At 46.2% G+C, this 13,461-nt stretch overlaps 1 protein-coding gene across 5 annotated transcripts in view; it reads left to right on the forward strand.

Moving 5' to 3' along the window:
* LOC146058248 (uncharacterized) overlaps positions 1-13,461 on the forward strand; it is a 102,132-nt gene that overhangs the window by 34,834 nt on the left and 53,837 nt on the right. For 3 of the 5 annotated variants that reach the window (XM_083170443.1, XM_083170445.1, XM_083170448.1), the window contains exon 11: positions 3,829-3,903. In XM_083170443.1, the coding sequence (XP_083026569.1) occupies positions 3,829-3,903 (75 nt within the window). Of the gene's footprint in view, positions 1-3,828; positions 3,904-9,099; positions 10,127-13,461 lie in introns of those variants that run through there. The other 2 variants (XM_083170447.1, XM_083170449.1) reach the window with 2 other exon arrangements.

Below are 13,461 nucleotides of genomic sequence, written 5' to 3' on the forward strand. Positions count from 1 at the left end.
GGACGCAATATTAGACTTAATACTGAAAACCTGGGATCCAGTGACCATCAAGCAGTGGTTAAGAATAAAGACAGAGACTGACTCATCGCACACAAAAACAAAGGTGTTAGATTTTAGGAAGGCTGATTTTGTAGAGATGGGAAACTTTGTAAGGGATTCTTTGGCAGAGTGGAGGAACTTGGAAGGCGTGCAGGAGAAGTGGGAACATTTAAAAAGTGCAATTCTAAAAAAGTTGGCCTTTAAGAAATATAAGCAGACACAGAATAATGAGGACAAAGAGGTGTATCTTGTTAGACAGAGGGAGGCTAAGAAGGTAATCAGATGTGCAAAAGCACAGGCTGAAGAGAAAATGGCCCAGTCAGTGGATAAAGGGGGGAAAACTTTTTTAGGTATATATATGAAAGGAGAAAAACGAAAAGTGGAATAATAAGACTAAAGGCAGAGAGTGGAAGTTTTCTTGAGGGGGAGAATGTAATAGCAGATCATATTAATAATTGTTTCTGCTCGGTATTCACTGCTGAAAGAGAGGAGAAGGGGCCACAGTTAAGTTGCAAGTATAGTAAGTGAGAATCAATTACATTTACAGAGGAGAAAGTCCTCACAGAACTCTCAAAACTGAAAGTGGATAAATCAATGGGGCCAGATGGGATACATCCAAGGATACTAAAAAAGCTTAAAGGGGAGCTGGTAAAACCAATACCAGAATTATTCAACTAGCTACTGGAGTAATCCCAGAGGACTGGAAAACAGTGAATGTAGTCCCACTGCACAAAAGTGGAAGAAAGGAAGAGGTAAGCAACTATCGACCAGTGAGCCTTACATCAGTAGTAGGGACATTGATGGAAACACTCTTAAAACAAAGAGTTGTACAATATTTCTAAACCAGCAAGTTATAGGATCCGAAACAGCATGTTTTACTGGGGGAAGATCATGTCAAACAAATCTTATTGACTTTTTTGACTGGGTGACTAAAGTAATAGATCAAGGTGGGGCTGTAGATGTAGCTTATCTAGACTTTAGTAAGGCTTTTGATACTGTCCCACATCGCAGACTGCTAAATAAACTTGAAAGCTTGGGATTGGATTGTAAGATAGTTGAATGGATAAGAGCGTGGTTGCAGGACAGAAAACAGAGTTGTAGTGAATGGAGTACAGTCAAAGGAGGGAAAGGTTACAAGTGGAGTACCCCAGGGATCTGTACTTGGACCAATGCTTTTTAATATATTTATTGATGATATTGTAAATGGAATTGAGGGTAAAATGTGCCTTTTTGCAGATGACACAAAGGTATGCAACAGGGTAGACACAACAGGAGGGGTAAAACAAATGATTGATGATCTAGGTAGATTAGAGGAATGGTCAAGAGCATGGCAACTACAGTTTAATGCCAAAAAATGCAAAATCATGCACCTGGGTCTCAAAAATGCAAAGACTAAATATAGTATAAATGGCACTATAATGGAAACTACTGAGGAAGAGAGGGATCTAGGTGTCACTTTTTTAGGGGACTTAAAGACAATGTAACAAAGCAATGAAGAAGGCAAGTCAGATGCTTGGTTGCATAGGTAGAGGTATCAGCAGTAGAAAGAAAGAAGTAATAATGCCACTGTATATATAGGTCATTGGTGCGGCCTCATCTAGAATACTGTGTTCAGTTCTGGAGGCCGTATCTCCAGAAGGATATAAATAAATTAGGGACTGTACAAAGAAGAGGAAACTAAAATGGTGCATGGCCTACATCACAAAACGTACCAGGAAAGATTAAAGATCTTAATATGTATACTTTGGAGCAGAGAAGGGAAAGGGGGGACATGATAGAAACTTTCACACATACCAAGGGCTTTAACAAGGTAGAGGTGGGAGACCTTCTTCACAGGAAGAGGAGCAGCAGAACACGAGGAAATGCACTGAAACTAGTGGGAGGAACATTCAGGGGAAATGTAAGGAAGAATTACTTCACAAAAAGGGTAGTGGATAAGTGGAATAGCCAACCATCAGAGGTGGTAGAGGCAAATACAGTAGTACAATGTAAACATGCTTGGGATAGGCATATTGATATCCTTACAAAAAAATAAGGATCAAATATGGTTTGAGGTAACATGTTTAACAAAAGGGGCAGACTAGATGGGCCAAGTGGTTCTTATCTGCCATCATATTCTAGGGGAAATTTACTAAAGGAAATTTGTAAAAAATAGGTGTATTTGTATCCAGAAATGCACTTATTTTTGACATTTACTATCCCGAAAATACGGCAATTCGTATTTGTATCGATAGCACATCAATAGGAATACGAATTGCCGTATTTTCGGGATAGTAAATGTCAAAAATGAGTGTATTTCTGGATACAAATACACCTATTTTTTTTTACAAATTTCCTTTAGTAAATGTCCCCCTCTATGTTAAGTGTAGAGGTAGAGTCGGGTGCTCTTGGTAATGCAGAAACAGGATTAAAGCTAGGAGACCGTCACATAAGGATGAGAGTTGTTCTCTTCGTCTCCCAACGTTCCTGGTTGGCTGAATCATGTGATCATAATCGCTGGAGAATGGTTTGTAAGAATGGATCATGTGATTCTATCTAAGATGGCCACACCCATTAAGCAGAACAGCATGGAGTGTTTTTATACATATTGTGAGTGTGGTCTCAAAGACCCCTACATGCTAAGCTATATTACAAATGTTATTGCTCATTTTGGATCTTCTGAGCGATATAGTTATAATATCATTTAGTGTTTACACTCAATATCATTATCGATTCGCGATATGGTGACCGGTAATGGCCAAGCTTGCCACTAATACAGCCATTGGTATATCGCCTCCATACACACATATACACCAGGGGAGGAAGGAGGAGTAAGCATGTGATGGAGGCACACTGGCTGCTGCTAACACGTATGTCCGGATATTCCTCCCGTCACATATGATAGCAATTACTGCTACACACAGACACCGGCCCCTTCTGTCTCTGCACACATGTGTCTATGTGTAACACTGGCTGCTGCTAACACGTACTGTATGTCCGGATAGTCCTCCTGTCACATATGAGAGCAATTACTGCTACACACAGACACAGGCCCCTTCTGTCTCTGCACACGTGTGTCTATGTGTAACACTGGCTGGGGGTAACACATATGTCCGGATATTCCTCCTGTCACATATGATAGTAATTAGTACTACACACAGACACCAGCCCCTTCTGTCTCTGCACACGTGTGTCTATGTGTAACACTGGCTGCGGGTAACACGTATGTCCGGATATTCCTCCTGTCACATATGATAGTAATTACTACTACACACAGACACCGGCCCCTTCTGTCTCTGCACACGTGTGTCTATGTGTAACACTGGCTGTGGGTAACGCGTATGTCCGGATATTCCTCCTGTCACATATGATAGTAATTACTACTACACACAGACACCGGCCCCTTCTGTCTCTGCACACGTGTGTCTATGTGTAACACTGGCTGCAGGTAACACGTATGTCCGGATATTCCTCCTGTCACATATGATAGTAATTACTACTACACACAGATACAGGCCCCTTCTGTCTCTGCACACGTGTGTCTATGTGTAACACTGGCTGGGGGTAACACGTATGTCCGGATATTCCTCCTGTCACATATGATAGTAATTACTACTACACACAGATACAGGCCCCTTCTGTCTCTGCACACGTGTGTCTATGTGTAACACTGGCTGGGGGTAACACGTATGTCCGGATATTCCTCCTGTCACATATGATAGTAATTACTACTACACACATACACCGGCCCCTTCTGTCTCTGCACATGTGTGTCTATGTGTAACACTGGCTGCTTATTGTCATACACAGGAGCTGAGGCCGGTGTAGAGCTGGATGCTGGTGACCATCGGGAGCTGCAGGAATATCTCCCAGAATCCAGTGCAGGTCAGTGCTGCTCGCTCTCCTATAATGTGACTTATACCAGACTGCCCTATTTCACATTGCCGGACAGAACCGGAGGCCATAGACTGTGCCCGGCGGCTGTTCTGGGTGTGTGCCGGTTCTATGGCTGCTCTGTAATATGTTGGGGGGGAATAGATGTGTGACAGCTGTAGAGACCTGACAGCCGTTTCAACTGCCTCCCTACAGGTCTCTACAGCTGTCATTTTTTGCAATGATGTGTTTGCAATAAAAGTTATTTTGTTTTTTCACTTACATCACTGAGTGCTGGCTTCAATTCCTTCTACACAGAGGGGGTAAGTGTTTTATATATCTATATATATCTATATATAGATATATAGATATATATAGATATATATTTATATATATCTAAAACGTCCACTGCCCCTCTCGGTGAGACAGGTGACTCTGCTAGTGCCGGGTGACTTTTTTGCATGTTTCAACCCAAAAATGCATCTTTGTCTCAATGCAATATGACTAGGACGCATCGGGAGACTCTGCTGCTCACTTGTATATCTGCATGAGACTGAGTTTGAATTTGTTATATGGACTACTCTGGTGCAGCAGCCATATGCACTGTATATTCACGTGCGTTGTGCTGCATATACAGGCTCAGTCACACACAGATGTACAAGTGTCCCATATCAAATTAGCACAGTCTCCGTCTGGTGGTACCAAAGTGCGATTCAGGTACAAACATCGTGCTACCAGTCACACAGGACCTGGCGCCTAGCTTCACATAGGTTATTGGGCTAGTTGTGAGAGGACACATCTGTACATCACACACAATTATACAAATTACATTAATCAACGCGACCAGCATCAGTAGAGCTGCATCAGGCCCAGCGGCTCACTCTGAGAGCACCCCTTCCTGACAACTTTCACTATCCATCACTCACCCATAAGTGCGGCATCACATGGCAAACTGCTGTAATACTTGGCTAGCATTCATTTTCTGGCCCCTGGGAAGACACCCGTCAGAAAAATGAGTCTGTACATCAAATTGGAAAAAAAATATGTAATTTACCGCTGAGTACACTGGATGCTTGAGTAGAATACTTAGTAAATACTAGAGAACCAGCGTCTGTACGCTTCATACCGTATATCACCTCTATTTGTGTAGCCAGGTTATTATTGCTTGGGCTAAGCCACCTGGAGATTCCCTTGAGTACTACAACTCCCAGCAGAGACTTCCTAGCCTTGTGGTATTAAGGCGGAGGTTTCCATCACTGGCTGCTCAGCAGATTCAGTCAGTCAGAGTGGTCTCAGGAACAGCCGCCCTCTCCCACTCAGCCAGGACATCGCTATGGTTACAGACCTGGGAATACGTTGCCACTTCCAGATGTCTGCATCAGATTCCAAAAATAATTTCTATTTTCCGTATAAGACCGAACAGAAATCTAAAGGAAACCTAAGAAAACATAGTTGAAAAACAACAAAGATAAACGAAGAGACAAGAACAGGGCTGGCTCTGCGTTAGGCAGCTGCTTGGGTTGCGGGATATCGGGGGAAGCCAAGGAATCTGCCTATCACAAAATGAAGATGTCTACGAGGAATCCATCCTTGTAGGTGGCGGCAGTGGAACTTCTAAGACGCCATCTTCACACCGTTGGGAGTATAAGGAAAGATCACCTGTTTTATTGTAGGAACATAGTCCAGACTTTGAAGGGCAACCATGAAACTCTGGGTATGGCAGGATGACCATAGAGTAGAAGTTGTCAGGAACAGACACAGGGATCCCAAACTCTTGCTTACAGTGCTGGAATTATATTTGGTAATTGTGAGGGCCGCGGATTACCGGCAGGAATCTAGGGCATAGAGTTAGACATTGCTGAGGAGAACTTTATCACGGTGGATGGGATTAGTCAGTCAGAGCAGTGAGTGTGCTCTAGTATCTGCAGAACCTCATGCATGGGGGCGGGCACCATTAGAACCGGACAGTCCAGAGGTAACGGTCTGCAATCCAGAAGTCAACATCAGATTACAGATTATTTCTGCCCATCTAGTAAGGACTGAAGCACAGGAGACCTGTGTGTACCAGGCACACAACAGGACGGATGTCACCGGGGGAACCAGGAACGTGAGGTTACACCATTACGAAGAAGATGATTGTTGGCTGGAAGGGAGTTTGAATTATCTTTGAGCTACTTTGCAGGAGTAGTAAGTGAGACCAGTCAGGAAGCTCTGGGCCAAGCAGAACATTATATATTCATATATTACACAGAAATGGGGACTCTCAGCCAATAGGCCTGAGCATGACCAAGTTAGATCTCCTAAGACGTAGGCTGCCCTCAGGACATAGGTGCTTCTCCCAAATACGTGCTTTCCCACTGGGTTCTGTATCTCCTCCACTTGGTGCTGAGTCCCAGGATCACCAGGTATAATAGACATTTTGGGTGAAATGTAATAGGATGAGAGATTCAGAAAGTGAGAGATTTGGTAAGAAATCTCCAGTTTTTTTAAAGTGGCAATCATTGACACAGCAAAATCACACTGGTTTTGCTGTGTAAATGATTGCCACTTTAAAAAAACTGGAGATTTCTTACCAAATCTCTCACTTTCTGAATCTCTCATCCTATTACATTTCACCCTTAGTGTTCGGTCTGGTTTGCAGCAAAGTTTCAGACATTCTGGATGATGGCATACAATTGGCCTAGATCCCTGATGGCTAATCTTGACACTCCAGCTGTTGTTGAACCACACATCCCAGCATGCTGTGCATCAGGTTTAGCATGGCCAAAATAGCAAAACTGAAGCAGAGCAGGCTGGGATGTGTAGTTGAAAAACACCTGGAGTGTCAAGGTTAGCCATCAAGGGCCTAGATGAAATGCGCGTAGCAGGTAGTATTTCCAGTGTCCAGTTGGTCTTCTCCTCTATTCTATATAAATTATCAGACAAGCCTTATACAGAGGTATCTACAGCACGCTGGGATCCCAGTTGGGTTTGATGGCCTTGGCTCTTTCTCAGTTTTTCTGAATTGCATGGACCTTTCTGCGTGTTATTACTGTGGCCGACCGGATTGCGGAAGTACAGGCTGTAAGTCTCTGTACCTGAGTAAATTCTAGGATTGCCCATGTTACCAGTACAATGTCAGCTATTCAGGTGGAGAAGGTGGATTTGTGGTACACCGTCTCTCTGCTCAAACCCATGTGCTGGCCAACCAGAATCCAGATATGGGATGCAAAAGTTCTAGTACAGGCAGTGATCTCTCTCTAAGGATGTTCTATGTAACAGTCTCCTGGTGGGCCCTATCCTAGGGACGGGTCTGGGAGCTGAGAGTCAGACCTATCCTAGGGACGGGTCCAGGAGCTGAGAGTCAGACCTATCCTAGGGACGGGTCCGGGAGCTGAGAGTCAGACCTATCCTGAGGAGGGTCTGGGAGCTGAGAGTCAGACCTATCCTAGGGACGGGTCCGGGAGCTGAGAGTCAGACCTATCCTAGGGACGGGTCCGGGAGCTGAGAGTCAGAACTATCCTGGGGAGGGTCTGGGAGCTGAGAATCAGACCTATCCTATGGAGGGTCTGGGAGCTGAGAGTCAGACCTATCCTATGGAGGGTCCGGGAGCTGAGAGTCAGACCTATCTGAGAAGGGTCCGGGAGCTGAGAGTCGGGCCTATCCCGGGGAAGGGTCCGGGAGCTGAGAGTCGGGCCTATCCCGGGGAAGGGTCCGGGAGCTGAGAGTCGGGCCTATCCCGGGGAAGGGTTCCGGGAGCTGAGAATCGGGCCTATCCCAGGGAAGGGTCCGGGAGCTGAGAGTCGGGCCTATCCCGGGGAAGGGTCCGGGAGCTGAGAGTCGGGCCTATCCCGGGGAAGGGTTCCGGGAGCTGAGAGTCGGGCCTATCCCGGGGAAGGGTCCGGGAGCTGAGAGTCGGGCCTATCCCGGGGAAGGGTTCGGGAGCTGAGAGTCGGGCCTATCCCGGGGAAGGGTCCGGGAGCTGAGAGTCGGGCCTATCCCGGGAAAGGGTCCGGGAGCTGAGAGTCGGGCCTATCCCGGGGAAGGGTCCGGGAGCTGAGAGTCGGGCCTATCCCGGGGAAGAGTCCGGGAGCTGAGAGTCGGGCCTATCCCGGGGAAGGGTCCGGGAGCTGAGAGTCAGACCTACAGTATCCTGGGGAGGGTCTGGGAGCTGAGAGTTAGACCTATCCTGGGGAGGGTCTGGGAGCTGAGAGTTAGACCTATCCTGGGGAGGGTCTGGGAGCTGAGAGTTAGACCTATCCTGGGGAGGGTCTGGAAGCTGACAGTTAGACCTACAGTATCCTGGGGGGGGTCTAGGAACTGAGAGTCAGACCTATCCTGGAGAGGGTCTGGGAGCTGAGAGTCAGACTTTATCTCTATCCAGGAATCCTCCAGAATCGTGCTTCTTGAGTGTCTCTCATTTATTAAGGGTGCTGTGTAAGTAGTATATGGGTCTGTCTCACCCTCATTTCCTTACTATCATGGTTGGGGTCATTTCATGTACAAAAGGGGATGTGTTGTCAGCTCTCGGGAGCTGCTCTCCTTGTGTATCTCTGCCCAATTATCCAGATCTACAGTATCTGTGTAGCCTGGGGTCCTAGATCTGTGCATGAAGCCTCCCATTTCCTCCATGTCTCTAAGCAGCTCACCGACGGCCAAACTCCTGCACTGTTCTATACCGCCACCATCACTGTGAGCCTCTGACCAAGCGCTATTAAATATCATAGTGCTGGGGCAGATAATCCAGACCTAGGAAAAGGGTAGGAATAGATTCTCCCCACTGCTGCCTGGTACATAGTAATCTGAGTGGCTGTAGTGTAAGATAGAGGTGGGCGATATCCCCAGGACAGACTGGGATTGCATATAACAATGTAACATGGACGTTCCTCTCTATCTTCCCATCCCCTTCTTCTTGGTGTTTCCACCACTTATTGGAGTAACAATGGTGTAACACTTGGGAGAAACCTCTAGTGGTGTATAATGGGAGATGGCTGCTTCCATTGTGCTGGGGAGGCTAGGATGTCTGTGTCACACACTTTGATATTTGTAACAAACCGCAATGTAATGTGGGAAGTAGAGGTGTAATTTTAGGGAACAAATCTCTATAATGTTGAATATGGTAGATGTCTGAGGTGTATATGTATAAGTAGGTATAGTGTGTCACACATGATGACGCGACCCATCCGCTGATGTACAGAGGGTTTATCTCAGTACTTTTGTCCCCAACAGGTCCGCACGCCTCCTCACACTATCCTGAGATGACGCATCAGTGCTCGGAGTGTCAGCAATGTTTCCCTAATCATTCAGCCCTCGTCACCCATCAGCAAACGCATAGCGCCAGTAATCTATATATATGCTCAGTCTGTGGGGTGAGCGTCAGCTCCAAACTGGCTCTCACCGTCCACCAGCGATCTCACCCCGAGGGAAAACTGTTTCACTGCTCTTTCTGTGGGAAATCCTTTTATCAGAGGTCACGTTTCCTGTCACATAAGAGGACTCACACCGGGGAGCGGCCATATTCATGCCAGGAGTGCGGGAAATGTTATACCGACCGATCTGCCCTTACTAAGCACCAGAGGATTCACTCTGGCCAGAAGCCGTATGAGTGCTCGGAATGTGGTAAATGTTTTGTCAATAAAAGCAACTTTGGTCAGCATCGGCGCACTCACACCGGGGAGCGGCCATATTCATGCTTGGTGTGCGGCTGTTCTTTTACACTCAAATCTACCCTAACTACGCACCAGCGGATCCATTCCGGCGAGAAGCCGTTTTCCTGTACGGAGTGCGGCAAATGCTTTATCCAGAGATCCAGCCTAGTCGCACATCGGCGCACTCACACCGGAGAGAAACCGTACTCATGTTCTCAGTGCGGGCAAAGCTTTTCTGACCGCTCAAGTCTCTGTCGACATAAGAAGGTTCACACGGGTCAAAGTGCATAAACTGCCCATCATACGCATAACCAGACTCGTATACAAACTGGAAATAAAATGGACATAATTTCCCGCCAGATGCATTATAAGGAGCAGGGCTGTGTTGTTTGGTCCTTCGTCCTGTAGAGGGCGCTGTGCCTAGTTATGGATCCATCTAATAATGTACATAGTGGATACAGTGATACCATCACGTGAATTACTTCTTGGTCTGTGTTATATTGGGAATGAGAGTGACGGGACATTGGGATCATATTTCACATGGCTGCTACTTTATCTTTCTTCATGTACTTGCTGTGCTGAGTGAGAATAAACTGGTTTGTGCGTTCTGTCTGTACTGACTGATTATGGATTGGGGTTTAAATCACTGCAGATTGTGTTGGTCCTAGTTGACATTTTCGTACAAGTCTTTGATACCTAGAGATTGACTAAAATCAAACATGGGAGCAAAAAACACAATTTCAACTACAAGCCATGCCCGACGCGGCACGTGGATGTCCATGCACCATCAAACCAACTCGCAAGCATTTTCCATACAAAGAATACACACAGATGTTTTCTAAGTGTTTGCGAACAGAGCAAAGTTGGACTACAACAGACGGTTCAAATAGGCAACTTTATCAGCCTAGGGACCATCCGAAAAAAAAGGCCCCCCCACCGTGCCCATACGGGCATTTGAGGGGTGCCGCCGGTGATTTCTGAGCATTCCCCAGCAGTCAGGATGGAGGGCCGTAGTTTATTCCTTCCTCATATAAGATCTGTCACCTGGGACCAGGTGTTACATAGGATTTGGTCAGGATACATTTCCTCCTAAACATCATACTGCCCACCATAATCCAGTACTATATCACACAGCCCACCATAATCCAGTACTATATCACACAGCCCACCATAATCCAGCACTATATCACACAGCCCACCATAATCCAGCACTATATCACATAGCCCACCATAATCCAGCACTGTATCACATAGCCCACCATAATCCAGCACTATATCACACAGCCCACCATAATATAGCGCTACATCACCCAGCCCACCATAATCCAGCGCTGCATCACACAGACCGCCATAATCCAGTGCTGCATTACACAGCCCACCATAACCCAGCACTGCATCACACAGCCCACCACAATCCAGCCGGCCATAATACAACGCTGCATCACACAGCCTGCCATAATCCAGCACTGCATCATACAGCCCACCATAATCCAGCACTGCATCACACAGCCCACCACAATCCAGCACTGAATCACACAGCCCACCACAAACCAGTGCTGCATCACACATCCCACCATAATATAGCGCTACATCACCCAGCCCACCATAATCCAGCGCTGCATCACGCAGTCCGCCATAATCCAGTGCTGCATTACACAGCCCACCATAATCCAGCACTGCATCACACAGCCCACCATAATATAGCGCTACATCACCCAGCCCACCATAATCCAGTGCTGCATCACGCAGTCCGCCATAATCCAGTGCTGCATTACACAGCCCACCATAATCCAGCACTGCATCACACAGCCCACCATAATATAGCGCTACATCACCCAGCCCACCATAATCCAGCGCTGCATCACGCAGACCGCCATAATCCAGTGCTGCATTACACAGCCCACCATAATCCAGCACTGCATCACACAGCCCACCATAATATAGCGCTACATCACCCAGCCCACCATAATCCAGCGCTGCATCACGCAGACCGCCATAATCCAGTGCTGCATTACACAGCCCACCATAATCCAGCACTGCATCACACAGCCCACCACAATCCAGCCGGCCATAATCCAACGCTGCATCACACAGCCCGCCATAATCCAGCACTGCATCATACAGCCCACCATAATCCAGCACTGCATCACACAGCCCGCCATAATCCAGCACTGCGTCACACAGCCGACCATAATCCAGTGATGCATTACACAGCCCACAATAATCCAGCACTGCGTCACACAGCCCACCATAATCCAGCGATGCATTACACAGCCCACCATAATATAGCGCTGCATCACACAGCCCGCCACAATTCAGCCGGCTATAATCCAGCGCTGCGTCCTACTGCTGCCTCTGCTCTGATTCCTAGCCCACCTGACGTTATATCTGCCAGTGCCAGGACTGCTGGTCCTGTAGGTGGGGCAGGGTGATCTGACCCCCAGGTGGGCAGCAGTTATAGGAATATGTGGGAGTGCTTGAAAAATATTCTCTAAACATCAAGTAATTCTGGGCATCTGTCTAACATCTTTTCTGTCCCTGAATTACTCTATACTTGCAATTTCCTCTTATTGCCAGTCTCTAGGGGAGGACTAAAAAAACTTAGGTTGAAATTCAACCAATCAGGCGCAAACACTATATCTCACACTTGGAATATGAGGTTATATTGAAAGGTAGACGGCTGCTCCCAATTAACAAATTGGATGGTTTGTTAGAGTAGAACAATAAACAAATGGATATATGTGAATGAACACATGTATCCATAGAGCGCCACACAATTGGAATTAGTTCAACGCGTTTATAAATTTATTGTTACAAACATATATAAAAATAATTATACCTTAGGTACAAATTTACAGTTAAAAATACACATAATAAAAATGCAAATAAAAAAAGGAACTTATATAGGGGTAATTGCAGCAGATGATAGTCCCAATAATTGGTAGTGCTAATAATCTCTCCTTATTTGATAAATACAATACTCCCTGTATACGAGTTGAAGGTGGTATTTTCAGGGAAACTGAAAAGATATTCAGTGGCCGATTATTTTAGGCTTTATGAATACAGTCCATCCTGTCCATGGACCGCTCAAGCTACACTGTCAGCTGCCGCCGCCTGTTGAAAATCAGCTGATGTTCTGTGTGCATTGAGCAAGCCGTCCACCTTCGGCGCACAGTCAGATGGAAGCCGCTGGACTGCCGGGGACTAGAAGGAATAGTGTAAGGTGCAGGTAGACTCACCCAGGCCACTCTGGTTTATCTCCCCTGCGAGAGAACGCCTTGCATTGTTGGTGCCAGGGCACTGGGGGTCTCCCGTTGATCACTGGCGTGAATTAGCCGGCTCAAAATGGTGATAAAGCGGTCTTGTGGAGGTAGCACGGAGAGCTGCTGGTATAGGGTTCAAATCAGCACCAGATTTGCCCTAAATGGGCCCCCCCCGGTACTCCTCCTCAATAGATTGGCAAAATTGGGGGCGAATCTAGTGCCCATGGCGGTACCCAGAATCTGTAAATAAAAAAGATCCATTGAAAGTGAAGTAGTTATGTGATAAAATAAAGTGAACTGCATTCAACAAAAAATTACGTTTGTTGTCACTGAGGCCCTCATCTTGATCTAAATAAAATTGGAGTGCCTCTATACCTCCTTGATGTGGGATGTTGCTGTATAGAGATTCGACATCGCATGTTAGAAAAAGGTAGTTAGATTTCCAGTTGACAGTTCTAATACATTTAAGGAACTGTGAGGTATCTCTGATGTAGGACCTCAGTGACACCACAATTCTCTGAAGGTGTGCATCTACAAAAGCTGATAAATTGGATGTGAGGGACCCAACACCTGAAATAATGGGACGTCCAGGAGGTGAAGTGATGGATTTATGTATTTTAATTCTTTCCTTTATTAATATAATTGTTGATACAATGCCAATATTATGTGATACTTAGATA

Source organism: Crinia signifera, chromosome 2 (assembly GCF_055691185.1).
Source record: "Crinia signifera chromosome 2, ASM5569118v1, whole genome shotgun sequence".
NCBI classification, from domain to species: Eukaryota; Metazoa; Chordata; class Amphibia; order Anura; family Myobatrachidae; genus Crinia; species Crinia signifera.